The sequence below is a fragment of the Pimephales promelas genome, chromosome 12, assembly GCF_988280905.1.
Source record: "Pimephales promelas chromosome 12, fPimPro1.hap1.1, whole genome shotgun sequence".
Taxonomy (NCBI): Eukaryota; Metazoa; Chordata; class Actinopteri; order Cypriniformes; family Leuciscidae; genus Pimephales; species Pimephales promelas.
Window position 1 is genome coordinate 4,224,343 of NC_142780.1, and position 25,577 is coordinate 4,249,919.

The 25,577-nt window shown below is 38.6% G+C and overlaps 1 protein-coding gene across 4 annotated transcripts in view; it reads left to right on the plus strand.

Annotated features, from left to right (window-relative positions):
- The window catches only part of ube3d (ubiquitin protein ligase E3D), a 28,481-nt gene extending 13,745 nt beyond the window's left edge, over positions 1 to 14,736 (plus strand). For all 4 annotated transcript variants that reach the window (XM_039651356.2, XM_039651357.2, XM_039651358.2 and 1 more), the window contains exons 9-10: positions 6,322 to 6,460; positions 14,306 to 14,736. In XM_039651356.2, the coding sequence (XP_039507290.2) occupies positions 6,322 to 6,460; positions 14,306 to 14,326 (160 nt within the window). In that variant the 3' untranslated portion in view covers positions 14,327 to 14,736. The remainder of the gene's footprint in view (positions 1 to 6,321; positions 6,461 to 14,305) is intronic.
- Positions 14,737 to 25,577: the final 10,841 nt, after the last annotated feature.

Genomic DNA, 25,577 nt, shown 5'->3' on the forward strand with positions numbered 1-25,577 from the left:
TATGTTTTTCAAATATTTTACATACAAGTTCTCAAGAGTTGCAAAGGGTTGTCATTAAAAATAGTGATGTGTCACACCTCAGAAGTATTACAGTGACAGATCAGATACAAGGAAAAGGGCTCGTAACATGATTGTTTATTAAAATCTGCCCTTTTTTCTCACATCCATCTCTTTGTTTTTTATATTGCATGCATTCAAATTCGCTGGCTTCGGCGGCAGATCACACTATAAGTAAATGCACAAATGCTTACTTCAATGGATTTTTTCCAGTATATAATGCCATATTTCAGTGTTTTTGGTAATTCAGTAAATTAAATATTTTACAAGTGAATGGTACTTTATTTAATATGATTGTCTTATTTAGAGTTGGTTTCATTAAAGGAGCTGTATGCAAGAAATGAATTTCAATTAATCATAAATTTTCCCTGATATGTCACTAGACATTTAGAAATCATGTTCATTTCAAATACTTATATCACTGACAACAGTAGTCCGGCCTGGATATTGTCATTTACAAAGTTAAGTTGCAGCCCTCGACTGATGTTAATGTTGTCATGTTATGTTTTGTTCTGATGCTCCACCCTCCACCGATCTACCAATCACGGAGTCAGTAGTGTTGTGGCATTCGGGTTGCCAGCTATTCTCTAGTTACCACAGCTGCAGATACAAACGTGTCGGAATTGGATTAAAAAAAGTCTAACATAGCGAAACCAAAAAAAACTTGATATGAAGCCGTGACAAAGTCCGAAATAAATAATTAAGCGGAAAAAAAACTCACTGTGTAGGACTCGTCACTTGCCATTGGAAGCTTCTTGTAGGAATCTACATTCCTGCTGGATCCTGCAGCATATCTGGCAAACTTGAGTCAAAGGGGAAGGTGGGGGGTACACCGCTCTACAGTAATAGATAACAGTTTTGGCCACAATCTTGCATACGACTCCTTTAATATATTACATACGTGTGGCAGGACATCAGATGAATTATAAATTTGAGAAGCAAGTTGAAACATTGGACAGCAACCACAAACTTCAGTCACATAGTCTCTACTCAAACATACACAACAACACTAATGACTCCCGTTTTAATCAAGAGCCGTCTCCACTCATTGTCTGTGGCAGTTTGTAGAGTAAGTTTTCTAAATGGTGTAAGATTTTTAAAATTGTGTTAGATGTATAGATGCAAGCATAAACAGGACAGCAGAATTTCTACTGGTTGACAAACACTGGTGAAATATTTCATTTACCTTTTAAGTTTTTTAAACTCTTGAATTTTCGTCAAAGATTCAATGCTATGAAACTTGCAAACTTTGGCAAATTCAGTGACTAGTTGCTCGTTTGTTTGCTGTATCAGCCTGGGAACGTAAAGTGGCATGAAATGAAAATTCATATATTTTCTAAGTGCATGTTTATTGTGAAGTCATGAGGAAGTTTCTTTCTTTCTTTTTTATGATCTTTTTAATCAATTTCATTACTGGATCTTTCAGTGAAACTACACACTTATCTCGGGTGTCGCATGCAGAACTTCCCTGATCGTTTAGGCAAACTCGCATTACGATCTGCCTCCATTTAATAATCTTTTTCGAAAATCCATTTCATTCATCTGTTCATAACAATACGGAAGAAAGTATGTGCATCAGAAAGTCTGTTAGCTGGTCTGTGTTCGATTCCAACTGAAAATTTAAAGCTCTCTATAGGATGTTAAATGTCAAACAACAAGACAGCCTTGACATTTGAAATGGCACTGATGAAGAAAAGAGGAGAAAACATTGTGCCATCAGAAACATCAACTGGCATTTTGACAGAAATATTAATGATCTGGTTAGGGAATCAGGTCTACTTTTTTCTGTTGAAAATGTTGCAGTTTTAGTTATAGTAGGCTAAACGCATTTGGAACGTTTTATTTTTATTTATTATAACTAACCTTGAAAGACCTGAAACCTCTACGAATTATGATCCAAGCTGTTGGTTTGTGTAAATGCTATTCTGCTGTCTAGGGGAAAACTTAGGTTTGCTTGCCTTCAGGTATTTTATGAGACGACTGAAATCATCAAGGCCATGAAGAAATTAAAACAATATCTGTTCAAGAGTAGGAAAGAAACATTAGCCATGTTTCCATTACCAGACTGATCTCATGAAATGGCGTATGTATGACACGTCAATTTGTATTTCCATTTTTGGCGTGCTATCAACACGCATAATCGCTTTTCAATGTGTTTATGAACGCCGTCGACTTAACGTTACATTACTGTATATATAAATATATGACCTACCCCAACCCCATCCCTAAACCTACCCGTCACTGCGGTTAATAGCATTTATGAGTCTTCCCCCATCATCCTAGGAAAACCATCCTAGCAAAATGAAGACCTGCGTTTTGCTTCATTCCACTCGGACATTTAATGGCGTGTACATACACGCGGAATCACTCGAACATTTAATAGCGTAGACATACACGCATACAAGCGAATAGCTCAAAATGCGTATAGATAACACGCCACTTGACTTGAAAGTGCCATGTGTGTTTACGTAAAGTCATGATGTCATGTTGCCATTACCCTTCAAATTGTGCAAATTAAAATTGTGACTTGAAAATGTGCACAATAGAAACTTCACAAAAACTCCCATTTATTGCAAAAAAGTTTTTCCACTCGCATGAGTTGGTTTTTCAGGCAATTCGAAAAAGGAATATTTCGCAAAACGACAATGGAAACAGTTTTTGCGCATTTACAGTTCGCCTGACTTTGAAGGCACGGTGTGTTTGGACAGAATACGATACAAGTTCTTTATTAAATTCATAAAAGAAAAAATAATCACAGGAATACTGGATTTTAAACCTCAAAGAAATGCCACAATCAAGACCTCGGAGCAGAAATGAGGGCGAAACACAGAGAAACACCTCATGTGTGCTGTTCACAGTATAAGGGTCTTTCCTTGCCATTAATGCTTGAATAACACACACACGTCTCCTTCCATTAATAATAATGTCTATTGCGGTGGCTCTGATATATATATAAACCTACCAACGTCCGTTGCCATGATTTTTTGGAATGACTTATCGCGAGAGGAAATAATTACGTTTTAGTCATCGTTTAATGGAAACGCCGTCATTTCGCAATAGTTTTTTATCTATCTTTAGAAAAAATCGCAAAAGTTTTGCGCAAATCTGTAATCGAAGCCGCCTATTGACTTTGAAGCACAGTCCTAGCTCAGACTTCCCATTGCACAGTACACTGTCTTTAATTCAAAATGATCAGATATCAAAAAATACTTAAATACCCTCTTGTAACATGAAATGCAATTAACGCAGTTGTGTAATTAAGCAACTTCCACCAAAAAGCATGTTTGGTTCCCTGGTTGAAGTTTTGCATGACACGTCTCTCTCTGGGCTTCTCCAGCAGTTCCACTTTAAGAGCTGCGTGTGCGCTTTCTGTGGAACTACAGCACAGATGGGTAAATGTCAATGAAATGTCCTGAATAGATCATCACCATAATGTGTGTCAGGACATAAGTCTCTCCGCTTCTCTGCTGTCTTCAGTGCTGCGTATTGACAGATTGCTGTGAGATGATTAAAAATTCAAACTGTCTGATTAATATAATTTATAGTCCAGCTGTGTCTGCGGGCGCTGAGGTTGAAACGGTTTCTGTTCTCGCCTTCAGTTAATGTTCCTTCTCATTTTCTTTCTAGCTGAGCAAAACCTATTTTTATTGGTCGGTCTTCATCAGCCTGATTCAATGGACCAGACCCATGCTGTGAGCCATTTGACAAAGAAAAATTAAAAACTAAGAGCCTGTTTTACTAAACGGGGCTGCAATCCCTTTAAAAAGTTATATTGGTGATCTACTGACAATGTGCAAATTAAAGAGCTCATTTCCATTAAGACCAGTGCAATCTACCAAGAGCAGCACAGATTGACGATTGTTAAAGTCCCTGTAAAGGCAATTCTAAAAAAAAATTCTAAACCCATTATAAATCTTAGAAATGTCGCCCCTACTTGATGATGCACTGGAGCCCCTGAGCTCCTGGACACGCCCCCAATTGATGACGCACTCAGGCCACTGAGCTCCTGGACACGCCCCTACTTGATGACGCACTGAGGCCACTGAGCTCCTGGACACGCCCCTACTTGATGACGCACTGGAGCACATGAGCTCCTGGACATGCCCCTACTTGATGACGCACTGAGGCCACTGAGCTCCTGGACACGCCCCTACATGATGACGCACTGGAGCACATGAGCTCTTGGACACGTCCCTACTTGATGACTTACTGAGGCCACTGAGCTCCTGGACACGCCCCTACTTGATGATGCACTGGAGCCCCAGAGCTCCTGGACACACCCCTACTTGATGACGCACTGGAGCCCCAGAGCTCCTGGACACACCCCTACTTGATGACGCACTGAGGCCACTGAGCTCCTGGACACGTCCCTTCTTGATGACGCACTGAGGCCACTGAGCTCCTGGACACGCCCCTACTTGATGACGCACTGAGGCCACTGAGCTCCTGGACACGCCCCTACTTGATGACGCACTGAGGCCACTGAGCTCCTGGACACGCCCCTACTTGATGACGCACTGGAGCCCCAGAGCTCCTGGACACGCCCCTACTTGATGAAGCACTGAGGCCACTGAGCTCCTGGACACGCCCCTACTTGATGAAGCACTGAGGCCACTGAGCTCCTGGACACGCCCCTACTTGATGACGCACTGAGGCCACTGAGCTCCTGGACACGCCCCTACTTGATGACGGGGCCTAACAGGCTGAACCGACGATCTCCTGCTTCAGCCTTCATCCTCCCATCCCGAAAGCAGTTTCACCTAATATCACTGTCAGCAGCTGTCCCGCGAGTGGGCGTGGTTTCAGCACAGCCAGCGGACACGCCCCCAGCATTTGAGAGCAGAGAATACTGCTCATTTTTTCAAGATTTTGATAGCTTATTTTATGTACTTGCCAACTTTTTTTATCATTCAAATTAGGTGGCTAATAACACATTTTCTGTGGTGTGACAAACTCAGAACACATACTTAATTTTGACTTTACAGGGACACATTTTAGCATTTTTAAAACGTTTGAAGGATTTTTACATAGCACCCCTAGTAGGAATCACTGTTCTAGATCACTAAACCAAGGATTCTCAAAACATTTTTAGGAATTTGAACCAAGCTAAAATTAGTTGACACACACACACACACAAGTACTGTCCCTCTTTAAGTACACATAAATTGTAAGAATATCACTAACGCAGATGAATAACATTATAAAGGAAGGCTATTAAATAGTTGTCCCAAACTAGTTTTTGGTATTATGGTTATTGGTTTAAGCCACTACAGTCATCAAAAATATATCAAATAATAAAATGCATGAAAAGAAAAATATATTTGTATATAGTGAAAGTGATACACAGAGCACAGTTTAACGTCAGGACAGGAACGTTTTTCTGAGGTGAGAACTTTATTTCATTATGAAAATAACGTTTGAATAATGACACTAGCCGCATTTCCCCATCAAATTGCGCAAATTGAAATTGTGAATTGAAAATATGCACAATGGAAACGCTCGCATGAGGGTGTTTTTTCAGGCAATTCGAAAAAGGAATATTTTGCAAAACAACAATGAAAACAATTATCGCGAGAGGAAATAATTACGTTTTAGTCGCATAACATCGCTTAATGGAAACACCGTCATTTTGCAATAGTTTTTTATCAATATTTAGAAAAAAATCGCAAAAGTTTTAAGCAAATTTATAATGGAAACAACATCTCATCTGACAGCAGATACTAAGTCAGACAACGTGTTTTTCTCAGGAACTTTTTACTTAAACTGCGTCTGACAGAAGAGTCAACAGCTTTCACGCACGTCGTTGCATTAAAATTTAGCTGCATTAAAATATAACATTTACAATTACATTGTTTGGTGTTGATTATTTTTGACACACTCCATGACCCACTCAAACTTTTGTGCCACTACGCATTGGTTGATAAACACTGCACTAAATTAAGTAAATGTAAACTAGTATGCAAATTAGTAATATTGATATTTTTACTCTGATTTTGCCGGTGATAATATAATAAGTACTAAAGTATTAAACTAGAAAAGAATGCAAAATAAAAGCATTTTCAATTGTGGTTCCCAGTGAAATCCAATGTATACTTATTTACCAAAAAATAATGTACATGTAAATGGACTCTTGCTTCATTTAGCACAGATTCAACCAATGTTCTCGCACATTTGCCTTTTTTTTCTGGCAGAAGCGATACGAGACATGTGGCATTATTCTCTCTCTCTCTCTCATATCTTCTGTTTTTCTTTCTCTTGTTGTAGTGTTGTGGATGTCTGGGAGAAGGACATTAGCGTGCACCCTCTCCCCCTCCCTCAGAGCACATGTGAGGAGCTCCAGAAGCTTCTGATGTCCAGCACCTCCAGGCTGCCAACATTCCTGCGCTGCATGAACTCATATCAGGTCACATACTTAGTCATACTGGACTGCTTAGTCATTATAGTTCATTATCTCTGACTCCTTCTTTACATTACATTTAGCAGATGCTTTTATCCAAAGCGACGTCAAATAGAGGACTCTCAAAAAAGCTTTTCATCCAGACAGTAATGAGAAACACAATACAAAGTCTCAAAATTGCCTAGAAAAGTACAGACTAGCGTAGCAATGTACTGTGGGCTCTGTGGTGATTATGTATTTTGTAGGCTATGAGTTTGCATAACCCTGGTTCTCTGGAGAGAAAAGCTTTAGTCTCTTTCAGCTCTTTATTGCATATATATATATATATATATATATATATATATATATATATATATATAGTTTACCTGTCCTGTCCGGCGTGATTTTTTTTTTTTTTTTGTCCATCAACCTCTGTAGTCCTATTTATCAGCTTGTTAGCAGCTTCCTTTTTCAAGACAAGTAAAAATCACAAGAAGGCAAAATATCTTGAACTTGTGTTAACCACATACCTTATTTCAGGTATTTAACCAAACACCCATTAAAAAAAAAACAAAAAAAACAACAACATTGATTTTAGGATGATGGACCTGGAAGTGCTTATAATAACTTGTTTCTGGGTTTTGGCCTACAAAAATACATCATCCCAGCAGCACTCTATAAAGAGAGTTTAGTGATGTTGTGTATTTGTTGTTAAATGATTTGGGTAAAGCAATTCTGGTTTAATTGTTAAACTGCATTGATGTAGTGCATATCAAGAAAAGGAAAGGGCCAAACACCGAACCCTGAGGTACTCCAGTGGTTAATTTATGTGACTTCCACACTTCTTCCTACTAAACTAGTCTGAGGCAGAGAATGTGAGCGGAGAAGAGCAGTAATATTTCCTCAGGAGCAGAGAACGACCTTCTACAGATCCCGCTCGCTCAACCCAGATGACCTTTGTGAACCTTATACATATAGTAAATGCACTGTAAACATTAAAGTAAAGAGCAAAAGGAAAAGATATTGAAAGGAAGTGAAGTAAGATATACTCGGTCACAGCACTTTTTCATTCTTTGCTTTAATGAAATTAGAAAGTATTTAAGTTTTATTTAGTTATACATATGTTCTCATTTCCATATAGATCATTAACATTAGAACAAAATATAGATAATAGATTACTGACATTAGAACAAAATATATTCTTCAAGATTCTTTTGTAGTGTGAGTTTGGTGAATTGTACAAAACCAAAAAATATTCCATGTGTGTCCCCCAAATTCACCAACAACCTAATCAGTTTATACGTAAAGAAATCTTAGCATCTCGGACCGAGATGAACAGCTTGAATAGGAGCGAACATCATTTTACTGGTGAACGTGAGCTGTACACGAGTTAAGCGTTTGGTTGGGGTGTTAACAATAGAGCAGGACAGAATTATTGGCATCCCTGGTACATATGATCAAAGATGGCTGTAAAAATAAATCTGCATGGTTTATCATGCAAAAATCTAACCTTTTATTGAAGTTAAAGAACTAAAAGTGGGGGTAAATCACATTATGAAATAAATGATTTTCTCCTAAACGCATTGGCCATAATTATTGGCACTCTTTTCTTAAATACTTTTTTGGAACCTCTTTTTGCCAAGATGGCAGCTCTGAGTTTTCTCCTATAATGCCTGATGAGTTTGGACAACACCTGACCAGAGATCAGAGATCATTCCTCCATACTGAACCTCTCCAGATCCTTCTCTCCAGTTCAGCACACTCATCAGGACAGGGGACTGGGACGGTCATTGCAGAAGCTACACTTTCTCAGTGACACATTTTTGTTTTTGAATCATTGATGACCCATTAAAATCATTCAGATTTTGATTTTATATCTGCTGATACGTGCTAGAATCTAGTCTGAACAAGATAAAATATAAAAAATAGGCCCATGACATTAAAGATCCAGCTGTATATTTAACTGTGGGCATGGGTACGTTTCATCCTTGTTTTCTCCAAACACAGTTGGTGTGTTTGCTGCCAAAAAGCCCTTTTTTAGTTCCATCTGACCATAGGTTCCAGTCCCTTTTGAAGTTCCAGTCATGTCTGACACAACTGAATATGCTGGAGTTTCTTTTTGGATGAGCGAGAAGGATTTCTCTTCAAACCCTCCCAAACGTGATGTAGGGGTTGTTAGAAATTTTTTTTAGGCTTTCTGATCTCAAGACCCAACTAATCACAGCAATTCTCCATCTGTGATCTTTGGCCACTCAAACTTTGACTCAAAGACAATATAGAGTGCCGAAGTTATGATATCACATTGTTGGCCAAACGCTGAAGTGATTTAGCATTTTAGCACTTCCGGTTCCTTCGCTCTAAAGCCTATGGGATTTTTGAATGGGTTTTTACTAAATCGCCTGAAATAAGGTCTGTGGTGAACAAAGCCTCAAAATATTTTCACGTTTTGATCAATGACAAACACAGTTATAACCTGCTTTTGGTTTTTTTTAAACTTTTTGTGTCTGCTTGTGGATTTTTAAACTTTATATAGACTTCAAAATGTATACATTTTGGATTAACTTGTAAAGATTATCTTGATAGACAAAAGTTTTTGTTGAACACAGATCTTATTTTTTGCGGCATTCCAAAAGTCTATGTGGAAAATGCATAGCTTGTCGATCGAGGGAACCCATGCGCCGCTAACTTCCGAGTTGTCCTATAAAGTGACGTCATAACTTCGGCACTCTATAGGCACACGTCATAACAGATTCATAACATCTTTAGTTGATTGGTGCTTTTTAATAATTGCCGTGATGGTGGAAATGGGAATCCTCAATGCATTAGCTATTTCTCTTTACAGCCACTTTCTATTTTGTGAAGCTCAACAATCTTTTGATTCACATTAGAACTATATTCTTTGGTTTCACTCATTGTGATGGATTATTAAGGGAATTTGTACTCCTGTGAAAGCGATCACTGAATGGTCAGAGAGAATCGTCACTACCAGCGTCATTGGATTTGCGACATGAGACACCAAACCCGAACAAACAAACTTCTTCGTCTTGCAGTGGAAAAACATCGACAATCATGAACATTATTCCATCGATATGCTCCATTGCTCCTATGCTGTGCGTTTGTTTGTGTCACGTTTACAATGATGTCACGGCAGTAGAGGCGGCGAAACTTTAACGATCAGTCTATAATCCCATTTTGAAGCGATACTAAACTGCGGTGGAAAAGCAAGCCGAGCCGTACCATGCAGTGGAAAACCACCAAGAATGTGATCCCCACCCCACACACACACTTTGATTCTTTTACTTCAAAGAAAGGTTAGATTTTTGCAAATTCTTTAAATGAAAGATCAAAAGGATATGCGGATTGATTTTTACTGCCATCTTTGATTATATTTCCCTGGGGTGCCCGTCATTCAGACAATAACTTTGTAGACATGAGCACCTGATGATTTACAGTGGAGATCCAGAAGAATAATTAGTTTCAGTGACAATGGCACGGCTCCTTACTACCTTCTACATGTGACTGTTCATATATTTTTTTCTTTACTCTTTGCAGCTAATAAGTTAAAGTTTATTTACCCATTACCTCAGTTGATGTCATTTTTAATTGGCCACCTTCGGCTAAGCTGACATTAGTACCTCCAACCGCATTGCTTAAGCTGAAATGCCTTTTTTCAGTGGAAAAGAAGAATACTAATGAATAAAAACAAAATATGGCATCTCTTTGAGGCAGGCGTGCAGTGGAATTAAGCAGATATATATCCTGGCTGAAAGGCTTGTCTTAGTTACTGTTGTTTCCTCAGCATATTTCCTCCAAAGTAAGGAGACAAAACGTGTCTCGGCAGTCTTTCCCCCCCAACTCACTTTGAAGAGTTTTAATTGTGCTGGTGCTGAGGCAGATCTTTATCCTCAGCAAAAGAGACTTCAAAAGAAGATAAAGAGAATTTTACAATCAGTGTTCAGGAATTCCTGGGAAATGGGGTGTTTTTGAAGGATCTGTAACACTTGAGGTGTGAGGGAACGGTCTGCTAACAATTTTTAATGAGTAATAATGTGGGGCATGTGAAGTTTTGGACATTGTGGTTTTTTTTTTGTTTTCTTTTTGGCTAAACCTACTCACAGCGTCTAAAGCTGAAGCATGCTCAAGCACCTTTAGCGTCACCATTAAGACGCTTTGATACCCTTAAGTGTCTATATCCATTGACAAAAAAATTGCTTGACCTTGAAATGCATTTTACGGAGCCACTCCTTCGTTGCCCGGGCGGTGTGTTTGGGATCATTGTCATTCTGGAAGATCCAGCTAGGTTTCATCTTCAAGGCTCTCACTGATAGAAGGAGGTTTTGGCTTAAAATCTCACGATTTATGGCCCCGTTCACTCTTCCCTCAACACGGATCAGTTTTCCTGTCCCCTTTGCAGAAAAACAGCCCCAAAGCATGATGTTTCCTCCCCCATGCTTCACAGTAGGTATGGTGTTCTTGGGATGCAACTCTGTATTATTCTTCCTCCAAACACGACGTGTTGAGTTTTTACCAAAAAGTTCTATTTTGGTTTCATCTGACCACATGAAATTCTCCCAATCCTCTTCTGGATCATCCATATACTCTCTGGCAGACTTCAGACGGGCCTGGACATGTACTGGCTTAAGCAGGGGGACACTGCAATATTAGAGTCCCTCTCGGTGTAGTGTGTTACTTATGGTAGCCTTTGTTACTTTGCTCCCAGCTCTCTGCAGGTCATTCATCAGGTCCCTCCGTGTCGTTCTGGGATTTTTGCTCACCGTTCTCATGATCATTTTGAGCCCACGGGATGAGATCTTGCGTGGAGCCCCAGATCGAGGGAGATTAACTGTGGTCTTGTATGTCTTCCATTTTCTTTACAATTGCTCCCACAGTTGATTTTTTTTCACACCAAGCTCCTTGCCTATTATAGATTCACTCTTCCCAGCCTGGTGCAGGTCTACAATTTTCTTCCCTGTGTCCTTCGACAGCTCTTTGGTCTTGGCCGTGGTTGAGTTAGGAGTGTGACTGTTTGAGGCTGTGGACAGGTGTCTTTTATACAGATAACGGGTTCAAACAGGTGCCAATAATACAGGTAACGAGTGGAGGACAGAAGAGCTTCTTAAAGGAGAAGTTACAAGGCCTGTGAGAGCCAGAAATCTTGCTGGTTTGTGGGTGACCAAATACTTATTTTCCACCATAATTTACAAATAAATTCTTTAAAAATCCTACAATGTGATTTCCTGGATTTTTTTTCTTCTCATTTTGTCTTTAATAGTTGAAGTGTACCTATGATGAAAATTACAGATCTCTCTCATTATTCTAAGTAGGAGAACTTGCACAATCAGTGGCTGACTAAATACTTTTTGGCCCCACTGTATCTCATTCAGAAGATAAATCCAAACTTTAGCACAATCATTCATGAGACACGCCAATCCAAGCTGACGTAATGCTTCATCTACGGCAATATCTGAATGTTTGCAATGAGACGATGATCGGTTTTGTACGGTATTTTTGACACGTTGGGAGTGAGAATGGGTTGACTGTATAGGCAGCAAACTGAAATGGTACCTAATAAGTGGAAATTTGGAAGACTCTACATACAAAACTCAGTGTCAGCCAGTGATTTAAAGCTTAGCGTTACATTAAACAAGCTGCTTTGTGGGATTACTTTTGTAGGCATGGTTTAGTCTGGATTCAGATAATCAACTTGTTTGTCTGGCTAGCCTCATGTTTTCTCTACTGTAGCTGTTGGAGACATTGAACTTTCTCCATCAAGTGGAAAACTATCTCTCATCTTGCCAATTTTTGTAGCGCTGTGATGATAGTGGCAGGCAGATATCGTCAAGCATATGTGCCGCTGGGAATGCTGTGTACAGTTCATTCAACGCCTTCAACTCACACACAAACACCTGACCTATATAGATAAAAAAGCTCTTTGAGTGGAACCAGTTTGCATGAAGAGATGTTTTCCAGTGTTAATCCATGTCGGACAGAATCTCAGCTCCAGAGAGTTATGTTATAATTTGCATTTAATTTAAATTAATTTGTCATTTCATTTCAAACTAAACCAACTATAAGTTTGGGGTTAGTAAATGTTTTTTTTGTATCATTTATTTGAGTAAAAACAGTAATATTGTGAAATATTATAAGCTATAAACCATTTAAAATAACTGTTTTCGATTTAAAATGTAATTTCTACAAAGCATCATTACTCCAGTCTTCAGAAATCACTCTAATATGATGATTTGCTGCTCGAGAAACATTTCTCATTATTCTCAGTGCAGTTGTGCTGCTTCATATTTTTGTGAAAACTAAATAAAAAAATTTTTCAGGATTATTTTTTTAATAGAAAGAACAGAATTTATTAGAAATATAAATGTTTTGTAGCATTATGAATGTCGTTACTCTGTACTGACTGCGAATGTGTGTGATTGTGGTCGATCCGTTGTCTGTTATCTGTTTTATGATGTGCGGTGTAAAGCACTGATGGCCACGAGGGACGAGTTCAACATCGTCCGTCACAGAACTCAAGGCCGGCTTGAAGCTGCTCTTCTCTGTTTGACAAATATTTAGTTTTCGTATTTTTAATGTAAATGAATGATCCCAGGTTTTGTCATGTCGTTTCTGAAGTGATTAAATCTGCAGTCTAATGCACACTGCTTATGAATCATAGAAGTCATAGAGGACTTTTTGGCTTAAAGGAGTAGTTCACTTTAAAAAAAAAACCTTTGCTGATAATTTACTCACCCCCATGTCATCTAAGATGTCCATGTCTTTCTTTCTTCAGACGAAAAGAAATTAAGGTTTTTGATGAAAACATTCCAGGATTTTTTTCCATATAATGGACTTCAGTGGGAACCAAACGGTTCAAGGTCCAAATGAGAGTTTCAGTGCAAACTGCAAACTGTTCAAAGGGCTTTAAACGACTCCAGACGATGAATAAGGGTCTTATCAAGCGAAACGTTCGCTCATTTTAAAAAAATAAATAAAGTTTATGTTTTATAAGCACAAATGCTCGCCTTGCTCTGTTCTGTGATGCATGTTCGTGACTCTCCTGTTCGAACTCGTTCATCAAAATGAACAAATCTTTTTTCGTGTCATTTGGTTCATTCAACGTACGAAATGAACAAGTTGACTTGGGAAAAGATTCGTTCATTTTGATGAACAAGTTCGAAGAGGAGAGTCACGAACGTGCATCACAGAACAGAGCAAGGCGAGCATTTGAGCTTATAAAACTTAAACTTTGTTAATTTTTTTTTTAAATGAGTGATCGATTTGCTTGATAAGACTCTTATTCATCGCCTGGAATCGTTTAAAGCACTTTGAACAGTTTGCACTGAAAGTGTCTTTTGGACCTTGAACCGTTTGGTTCCCATTGAAGTCCATTATATGGAGAAAATCCTGGAATGTTTTCAATCAAAAACCTTAATTTCTTTTCGACTGAAGAAAGAAAGACATGGACATCTTGGATGACATGGGGGTGAGTAAATTATCAGCAAAGGTTTTTTTAAAGTGAACTACTCCTTTAAACACTACCGTTCAAAACAGCCTTATTTCAAAAACATTACAAAATTGTACTGTCATCAGACTTTTGTATGTTTGTGTGCATTGCATTGCAAACTTCAGTGAGTGGAACTATTTTACATTTTTAATCAAATTTAGTGCAGTTGTTTCAGATAATGAATTAAGAAAGGGATAAAAAAAAAACATGGCTAATATTTGCTCCATTTCTCTTGTAAGGTTAGATGAGTGCATTGCATTGAGAGATACAGTATGTCATTTATAATGCACATTTTAGTCTGTAGTACTATGCTTTTTGCATGCTGTATTATATGGTATGGTGCTAAACCTCGTCTATTCCTCCTCTCTCATCAGGTGGCCTACTTGCGGATGTGATGTACTGCACTTCCCAGAACCCAGCGGACCAATTTATCAGCAGGTCATGCTCTTATAGCCTGCAAATGCTAAACATTACAACGTTTTTGTTTTAAATAAAAGTGTTTTGTTCTACAGTCTAATGCATATGAGAAGAAAGTGGCCTGTGTATCTTTTTAATTGGGATTTTGTTGACGTCATATCTTGCCAGCTGTACCGGTGTAATACCCATCATGCTTCATTACAAGGAGTTTGAACATCACTCCATGCACTCTTAAAGCATGTTACCGGTTATTTGCCTCACTGTCTATGTTAGGAATGGTGTGTCTGAGTTCCAGCGAGTGACTGGAAACACTGCATTCCCAGACGTGGCCGAGTAAATGTATTTATAGAGCGTCCTGAATAAACTTTGAGTTCACGGTGCTTAATAACGCATCATGATGCCAATGTCTAATGACAGGGGGAACATACTTTTGCATGTCATCAGGGTGTTTTGCTTTGTGTGGAATGAACATGACATACCTTTATCTGGCATCTGCATAGCAACACCCTAGAAACCACTTAGAATGCCTTAGCAACACCCTAGAAACCACTCAGAATACCTTAACAACCCCATAGCAACACCTTAGAAACCACTCAGAAAGCCTTAGAAACCCCATAGCAACACCCTAGAAATCACTCAGAATGCCTTAGCAACACCCTAGAAACCACTCAGAATACCTTAACAACCCCATAGCAACACCCTAGAAACCACTCAGAATGCCATAGCAACACCCTAGCACTGTGGCTGTGAGTTTTGTACTGGCAAACAGCACTCACATTTTTCTGCAGAAAATGTTATTTATTGACGATTTTTAAAGCAGTTTGAAGACCTTCAGGCCCTGATCTAAATGCTCACGCTCTGAAATTTACAAACCTTCATGTTGCTCTCACTAAGAGCTACAAATAGAATATATGGATGTTAATAATCAAAAAAAAAGGTTTTGCGACATGCAATAAAAACAACCATAATATATGCGGACAAGGTTAATCTGACCACAATCTTCCTGTATAAAAGCAGTTGCATATAAATGTGAGGATTACGTAAATTGTGTAATTTGATCTATAAAAGGAACGTTGAACTGGATAAACTTTGACTTACAATAGTTTGAAGGTGACTGTGAAGAGTAATGGCTCTTTCAGACTGCACGATTTTCAAAGTAGTCAGGTCGCTGCTCTTTTCACACTGCATGACTATCTTGGCCAGCATTCAGTCGCTGCTGTGTTCACACTGGACGATGGATCGGCGACAGAAGGTTTCACACTGCATGACTTTAGAAAAATCGCCGACAGACTCTGTCTAGCACGCTGCACGCAAACTACATTTCACAACAAACACGCGTGAGATATGAAAAGGAAACAACGCGCGACACCACACGTGCAAGACCGGAGTTCTCACGTGAGACTTTTTTTTCGACCCGGTTGTGGTACAGCTGGTGAAACAGACACGAGTGCTCCTGCCAAATTTCTACTAATTTTTCTTCCATTTATTGTGTCCAAATAGACCCAGAAGAAGCTTTTTTTGTTGAAACAATGCCATATCATGTTGATATGTGATCTATAACTCCTCCCCGAACTCCCTGCTGCTCTGTATCTTGCTCTCTCACTGGCTGCCGGTGATCGCCGATGTAGTTTTCAGTCAAAACACTTTTCACACAGCAGGATTTTGAATCGCCGACAGGTCCAGATATTTAGCATGCCAAATATCTCACGGGCGTCGGCGACTCGTCGGTGATTCTCTCAGTTCGCGTCTTTGTTCATTCACACTGCGTGATTGTCACTCGCGTGAACGAGCGCCGATTTGCCTGTGATTTCGGGCATTTGTCGGCGATTTCTCAAAACCTGTCGGCGAGCCAAAATCGTGGCTAAAATCATGCAGTCTGAACTCGGCATAAAGCACACTACACGAGAACCGCCTGAAGAACTGTGATGAGTTTGATGCGCACTTAAGTTTGGGGTTTCATTTTTTCATTCATTAAATAAATGAATGCTACTATTTTGAAATTAATACTTCATATTTAGGAAGAACACATTATATTAATTATTATTTTTTTATTATTATTATTATTATTATTACAACTTTGTACTATTTCAAATGCTGTTCTTCTCAACTTATCAAAAAAGACTTTTGTTTGATGTATCAATGTATCCACAAAAATATGAAGCAATACAGCTGTTTTCAACATTAATCGAGCATCAAATCAACATATTAGAATGATTTCTGAAGGATCATGTGACACTGAAGACTGGAGTACTGATGCTGAATAAATATCTAATACTAAATATGTACAAATGTTTTAATCAAGATGCATTTAAGTTAAAAAAAAATAATAATCTGCCAATGTGGTAAATATTTTTCTAACCAAATGACAGATAATTTTGCTTGTTTTAAGCAAAAACAATATCTTATGTAATTTTGCATCTTGATTTAAGAATGTTTAGATATTTGAACTGGAAACAAAGCATTTTTTTGCAGTTCATAGAAATTAGCTTTATAAGCTCAAATTCTCGCCTTGCTCTGTTCCGTAATGCACGTTTGTGACTCTCCTGTTCGAACTTGTTCATCAAAATGAACGAATCTTTTCCCGAGTCAACTTGTTCATTTCGTTCGTTGAATGAACAAAATGACACGAAAAAAGATTTGTTCATTTTGATGAACGAGTTCGAACAGGAGAGTCACAAACGTGCATCACGGAACAGAGCAAGGTGACCATTTGAGCTTATAAAACTTTTTACGTTTTTATTTATTTTTTAAATGAGCGATCGTTTCGCTTGATAAGACCCATATTCATCGTCTGGAATTGTTTAAAGCCCTTTGAACAGTTTGCAGTTTCTTCTATATTCAACACGATGTTTCCAGAACGTCTGAACTGCTTCTTTTTTCCCAGCAAATGACTACACACACATATATTTACATCAGGCTCCAAAAATAACGAAATCAGCATGAAGCTTACTCAAAAATATAACCTTACACAAGTACCCTATTCCAGGTGTTGTACATCGTTCAAACATGTCTAAAGGACTTCCACTCTAATGTGTGAGGGTTTCTTTTTAATTGAAGATGCTCAAACTTATGATTTCTAGTCCTGTTTGCATTATTTTTGGTTGACCAGTGCCACCTCTGCCTTTTCCCTGCCTTTTATAATGTCCTGCACCCGCTTCACTCAGAGCCTAATTTAGAGGAAACCGAATTTGCCAGCAGGCTGAACTCCATCAGTCACAGGGGTGTTCAGATCCGCTAAGGAATAGAGTTAGCAGCAAACTCACTGCACAGTTTCTCTGACAGCACTTGTGTTTTTGACAAATAACAGCCCAGAGACAAAGATAGTGCTTCCAACAGACGCCTGCAAAATGCTTTGGGAACTAGTTTGCAATATGTGCTACTTTTTTTTTTTACAATACCAGAAAAATCTTTTGACTCACTTGTACTACTGGTTATTATTTAGTATGAATATTGTCTGCATGTCTAAACAATAGCCATCATTTGGTGTGAATATGTTCTATGTCTGAGGAGATTACCTGTATGAATTAAATTTACCTGTATGACTTAAGTTTACCTGCAATGACTTAAGTTTACCTGTATGACTTAATTTTACCTGCAATGACTTAATTTTCCCTGCAATGACTTAAGTTTACCTGCAATGACTTAATTTTCCCTGCAATGAATTAAGTTTACCTGTATGACTTAAGTTCACCTGCAATGACTTTAGTTTAACTGTATGACTCAAGTTTACCTGCAATGACTTAATTTTACTTGCAATGACTTAAGTTTACCTACAATGACTTAAGTTTGCCTGCAATGACTTAATTTACCTGCAATGACTTAAGTTTACCTGCAATTACTTAAGTTTACCTGTATGACTTAAGTTTACTTACAATTACTTAAGTTTACCTGCAATGACTTAAATTTACCTGCAATGACTTAATTTTCCCTGCAATGACTTAATTTTCCCTGCAATGACTTAAGTTTACCTGCAATGACTTAATTTTCCCTGCAATGACTTAAGTTTACCTGCAATGACTTAAGTTTACCTGCAATGACTTAATTTTCCCTGCAATGACTTAATTTTCCCTGCAATGACTTAAGTTTACCTGCAATGACTTAATTTTCCCTGCAATGACTTAAGTTTACCTGTATGACTTAAGTTTACCTGCAATTACTTAATTTTACTTGCAATGACTTAAGTTTGCCTGCAATGACTTAATTTACCTGCAATGACTTAAGTTTACCTGCAATTACTTAAGTTTACCTGTATGACTTAAGTTTACTTACAATTACTTAAGTTTACCTGCAATGACTTAATTTTCCCTGCAATGACTTAATTTTCCCTGCAATGACTTAAGTTTACCTGCAATGACTTAAGTTTACCTGCAATACTTAAGTTTACCTGTATGACTTAAGTTTACTTACAATTACTTAAGTTTACCTGCAATGACTTAAATTTACCTGTATGACTTAAGTTTACCTGCAATGACTTAAGTTTGCCTGCAATCAATGACTTAAGTTTAGCTGCAATATTATACTCAGGTGACTTCTCTGATCTCTGAAGTGTAGATACTCTGCCCGCATATATGTCTAAGAATTATAGTTACCTGACCGGATCTAACCTCACCTGTGAGTCTCACAACACTGAGTCAAACCATGTCTCCTTCCTTTTTGAACACTCTCACTAGGGAATAAGGTCTAATGTTCCTCTACACAGACTCCAGACAATGCCTTCCAATGCTTTCATCCCAGCCGGAGGATCTCAGACCAATTTCAGAGAGAATCCCACCAGCAAAAAGAACAAAACAGTTTTTATAGAATAGGAGCATGGCATTACATATTAACCCTTTTTCTACAATATGATTGGTTCTTCATATGCATAATCCAGCACAGCCTTCTAGAAGCTTAACTTTGTTACTCAGTTTATATATTCATTTATAAAACGGCTAGTTCCAATCCTTGATTCTGATTGGTTCATGATAAAACACGGCTATGACCGCATTTTATAATAACATCTGATTTCCCTAAAAAAGGTTTAAAAGTGAAGCGTAAAAGTGATTTTAAGAAAAAAGTCTAAGTCATTTAATTGATTGATGATTGACTAGAGTTCATATTTAGACTTCTTACATTGCACTTTCCATCTGCATTGTCATCTAGTCCTGTTCATCAATCAGATCCTGTATGAAAGTCTCCAGCCCTTCTCTCTCATGATGGAGAAGTTCCTGGTTCTAAGCGTCGAGTCCCTCGTGTCTCATTAGGACTGCCAGCGCTGAACCTACAGAAAGGCCAAGCCTGCGGGCAAAGTCTGCCGGCAAATTCAACCTGGTTGAGCAGCGGTTTGAGGGATTTTTTTCTTTAACAGATGTCATAATGAAACAAACCTGCAGCGCAAGCAGTGTGTCGCCATCGGGGGAGCCGCAGAAGCACATAGTTTACACTTTCTTACTTCTGCCAATAAATACGAATCAGCTTTGCAGAACTTTTTGGTTCGGTGCTTCATATTTTTCACGAACTGTCTCTAAAAGGCCTTTCGGGTGTCTGCGATGCATCCAGAGAAAACAGCTAACATAGAAAAGGAAAGGGCTGTCAAATAGAAGCATCAAAGGTTTAGCCCTGAAGTAGTGTAAAAGTCCTGCAGAACGTTATTACATTACAGGTTATTTTATACTGAAAGCAAACTCCATTTGAAAGTGATCATTTCTTCACCCTACCTCTGAAGGACAGAGCAGTGAGCAGCACATCACCGTCTCATATGAAGTGTTTATTTTGCATTGAAGTGCAACCTTAATAATGTGGCAGAAAAATTCATGTTTATAGCTGTTAAGATTGTTGTATAGCAAATAAAACATTCCTGTCCAATAGTGTCCTTAATTCAAATGCAGACTCACAAAAACAGAAAACAAATAAACTTGATCAAAAAAGAAGAATTCTTGAAAAAGAATATGAGAGCAAGAGAGGGCTTTAAAATCCTTTAAGAGCTGAGCTTTTAAATAACTCAGGATTAAAATTATTTGAAAATTAATTACATAATATTCAGATTAATTAATTAAAATGATTATATTGAATTAATCACATACATTTTAAAAAAGCATACCGTTTTAGATAGAGACTGAAGGCAAATAATTTAATGCATTGGATATACATTGTGGCATGACCGAGTGATTATGTATCTCTCACGGAGGAGAGGAAGCATAAAAGGAGGAGCGACGACAGTGAAGATCAAGACAGGACCAGGCCAGGACTATTTTATTTTATGTTTTGTTTTGTTATATGTGACAGCAGTCGTCCGTGAGGGGCTGCTGTCTTTACTTTCATTTTGTTGTTGATTTATTTTACACCATTAAAGTCTTGAAATGTTCGCCGGTTCCCGCCTCCTTGTTCCCACAACATCTAACTGCGTTACATACATATCCATTGCATTTAAATGACTATAAATCTTATGTACAGTCTTAATGTTCACTGAAAACAGTCACAGGCCTATAGTTCATTTTGCAATCAAATTAATCTGACCAAAATTTTAGTCATTTTTAGTGATTTCCAGCATCATTTACATTCGATGAATTCTGCAATTTACATTTGGGGAATCAGAGTGAAGGGCTAAGTGACTTTAATGACTCAAAATAAATTTCTACCACTTTTCAAAATACACTGTCATTCAAAGATTTGGGGTCAGTAAGATATAAAAAAAGAAAGAAATGAATACATTTATTCAACAAATACTAAATCAAAAGTGACAGTAAAGACATTTATAATGTTACAAAATATTTAAATTTAAGATCAATGCTGCTCGTTTGAACTTTCTATTCATTAAAGAATCTGGAAAAAAATTAGCACGGTTTCCACAGAAATGAAGCAGCACAACTGTTTTCCAAAATTTATCATAACAAGAAAAAAATTCTTGAACATTAAATCATCATATTAGAGTGATTTCTGAAGGATCATGTGACACTGAAGACTGGAGTAATGATGTTGAAAATTCAGCTTTGCTCACAGGAATAGATTACATTTTACAATATATAGTCATATACATCGTCGCAGTATAGGCCCCGCCCACTGTGTTCAGTCGTTTAACTGCTGACATGTGCCTACAGCGGATTTGAGCGTCGTGTCGTCTGTCAAAGCAAACACAACCCATTATAATCACTGATGCTGTCTACACTGGATACAGTATACACATGCCCGTTTATTTTACTCTACACACTCGAGTCTGCCAGCAAGAGGACGAATGGAAGACTAGATATGGAAATAGGAGCGTAAAGGAACGTTTTCTTTGACATGTCCTGTTTAAACAGCTCGTCTCAGTACAGATTTCAGAAGAACCCCAGTGTCAGGAACAAGTGGATGGTTTGATTTTAACGGCGTCCTGGATCGCTTCAGAGGATTAAATGTTTTTTTGAAGCATTTGACTACAGATTGTTTTGTAAATGAGGCACAGTGATGGAGAGTTTGCAACAACAACAAAATTTGGTTGGAAGATGAAGCAGCAACTTTATTGAAACTGACAGCAGCTGCATCACAAGTAAATGATTTCATAATGCTTTGTTTGTAAATGATGGTTTTATATGGATAATGTTTTCAAAACACTCACTCGCATCCAATAGCGAGTGAGCGTTGATACTGTTTAACATAAGCCAATCATAACAGTGTCAGTTTACTGACTAGCCTTAAGGTAGCCTGGCTGCGCCCTCCTACGCACTTCCGCTCAATTTCATTTTACTTCAGTACTACGTCTGGGATCGCTCCATATCCTTAGGTTTCCAGAAACCAATTTTTTTGTAGGACCAATCAGCGAATAGAGGGAGTGGCTGAGAAAGATGACGTTGATGTAAGCGCGTCAGTTTCAATTCAGTAATGGCAGCGGAGAAAGACGTGAGAAAAGCTATTCGGTCCGTTGTTGGAAAAGAAACTGCCGAATATACAGAATTTAAAGCCGGATTGTTATCGTCTCACCTCTTGTTGCACAACGGAGGACCAAGTGAAGGAGGCAGAAAGGTTGGAAGTTTGTGCTGGGCAGTTCGTGCACGATGACCGTGACATTTTGGACGGACGGTTTAGCCTGGTGTTCGCGGTGTTCGGAAGCCCCGAGTCCTGGCTGCTAAACTATTGTTGAAGATCCGCTCAGGAGTCATGTCAGTCGCTCATATTCCCAACTGTAAATTTACTGATTCTTGTGATGAATAGCACATTTTGAGCCCCTTTGTGCACTCGTGCAGGAGGTTGGTGTGTCAGTTTTACATGTTGTAAATCATACAAATTGGTTGTGATTTAAAAAAAAAATAATTGTCATAAATAAAAATGTGAAAAACCATACTTTGAAGATATTTGATTTTCAGTTTTAGATGTCAATGGTTGATTTGTCTTACTAAAAAAAACTAAATGCCACATAAAAATGTACAAACACATACTTTGAAGACCATAATTAAGGTAATTAAGAAACAATAAGACGTAATATGAAAAATTGTTGTTTATTACACATCTGCAGATAGACAAGACTGATCATTCACTGTAGCAGCTAACGTTACAGCATTTGCGGCAGATCAGAAACGACCACAGCGGCGTATTTGTAATGATTAGACACAGCTTCCACCGTTGAATGAATATATCACTGTCCTTCGTGTCAAATATACATTTCGAATTAATAATTGCTCCTAGATTAACAAAACCTGCGGCGCTCTTTGACTGAAATCCTATTGTAAACATAATCCTCTGATCATTCGGACTTGTTGTTTCCAGCCATTTCGGCGCGTGACATACGTCACTCACGACACCCCGTTAGCGATTGGCTATGGCAGATCGTGAGTGACTTTAGGCAGATCTAATAGATTTGAACTTTAATAGTGAACCCGCCTACAAGGAAGGAAACGTTTTTCAATGGAGCGGTTCCAGACTCTGTGTGGAAATGAAATGAACTAGAGTCTGGTTGAACCTAGTCTCAGCCTCAGACGTCACGCCCACGGAACGTTGGCTAAACGTCTGATGCATATGGTACACTTAACTGGAAACACTTCAGGAATGTCGAAGTCGTCATCTGATTGGTTGAATTTTATCGGATTTCCGGGGGGGCGTCAGTGTCGCGTTTATTTTCGGTCCGCCGGGAAACAAAGCGCAGATGTGTGATTGCGGAAGAAAAACTGTTGTGTTTATATGAGTGGCCTATGTGAGTGACAATGAGCATTTCTCAAGATCAGCTAAACGTAGTTGTATGTCCCCTCCAATCTATTATGGAAGATCAAGTGAAGTACTTAATTGCGAAGGGTATATCAGCTGCGTTTGTGGACAAACATGAAACAGACGCTGACATCGCAGCTGGCCGATTCAGTATTCATATATAGGTCGCGCACACTGGATTATAAGGCACATAAGATACTGCAGAGTCAAACGTTTGACTGGGTTTGCGTTATGCATCCACTAGATGTGCTAAAGGCTAAAGGGAATGTAGCGAGTGCGCGGCGCCGGAGGTGAGGCGTTTATTTAGTAGGCGTGAGCGCACTGGGGCGGGGACGTAACTTACATTCGTGTGACAAAGCGGACATAAGATGGACATGAGCGAGTTCGTGGGTGAATTTAATAACACGGAGCGTTGTTAGCGCCTCCGGTGACTGCTGACTGACTTGTTGCACACCGGTCTGTTGTTGTGGGTACATTTCCACGCCCCGAAACATGACGCTGAACGAAACGAACTGTAATTGGTTGTTTGACATGTCGGTCTAACGGCCTTATGGGCGGGCCTTGACCAAAGAAAGCTGCTATGAATTCCAGACCTTCAGCCGTCAGTCTGAAGGTCTGGCTACGCGAGACTAGGTTGAACCAGGCTACCTTAAAGGAGCCCCACCTTAAAAAACTGATCATTTCTGAGGCTCAGAATGAGGGTTGAATCTTTTGCACAAACACACACATATATATATACGTGTGCAAAAAACTTTAGTAATGTTTTACCTCGATGAACATATGCCATGACCACTTTAATGTGTTTAATTGACATAAATAACTTTCTTGAAATGTACTCTCATGTAATCTTTTCCATAAGACAGGAAGCATGTACATACGCTATGCTATAGTGCATCTTAACTTCCAAAAAAAATCCTGCTCTCTTTAAAACTCAAAGGGTCAATAGAATTCCAGTTTTGACCTCCACCGGGGGAAGTCGTGATGATAGATGAACAGTAAGGCAGGAGCCGATCCGTTTGCCACCACGCAGCCAAGATAAATAGCCCAATTTAAAGCAGTCAAACCACCTGCCTCATGGCTTTCTGCCCATTCCAAGACCACCGCAGACAAGAAATGAGAGTAATAACACAATCAAACACCATCTCTTAAGACTCTCAAACACATTAGCTATATCTCAACGGTCCATTTAAACAGCCTTGAGCAATCAGACTCGAACAGCTTGGAAAGCCAGCCAATGCAGACATTTTAATTTCCGCAGTTTGATGCTACAAAACATTAAATGAATGGCACTCATGACAACAATGTCTTTCAGTTGTTGGTTATTACATTTTTTTTCTCTAGCCGAAAATAAAAAATAAAAATAATTTTGGAGCTTTTTTTATTGCTTTGAAACAGGAACATCGCAGAGAAGAACATGGCGTTTCACTTGCAGATCTGTAATTCAGTAAATGGGCCTGAATGCTTTCTGTGAGCGACTGTGTGTGATTTAATATCTTCAGAAAAATGAGCACGTCCTCATAGTTCACCACTGAATTATCTCTATTGTCCCTCCCTCTTTTTATAGAAATAAATGAGTGTTGTGTGTCGAACACACAGCCTGAGGACACAGCAGCAATATCTCACTCATTTGATTATTTCATGAGAGCTCCGCATGAAATCAAATAAGATGGAGCGGATGTGGCAGTGGGGTCTTATTCTCACAATGTTTATGCATTTGTGCCTGTACGTGGGTTCTGTGGCCAACAAATTTAAAGACATGAATGAATAAACACTGAAAGTGTTGTCTTTGCTTCTCTTTGGCTTCACTTTTACTGAGAGATTATACTTTTCTCAGACAGTGTATTTTGAACTTTTCTTTTTTTATCAGAGAAAAAAAAATGAAGAAACACATGAAATATTTCTTTCACCATAAAATTCTTTATTTATTATAAATGATTTATCAGTGCATCATTATTTTTGGCTAATTCATAAGCACTGGTAATCTTTAATCAAACACGTGATCCTCCCCTCAGACGACATGTTCTCTTCACGACGTGTGTCTCAAACATCCTCCACAACTCAATGCAAAATACCATTCAG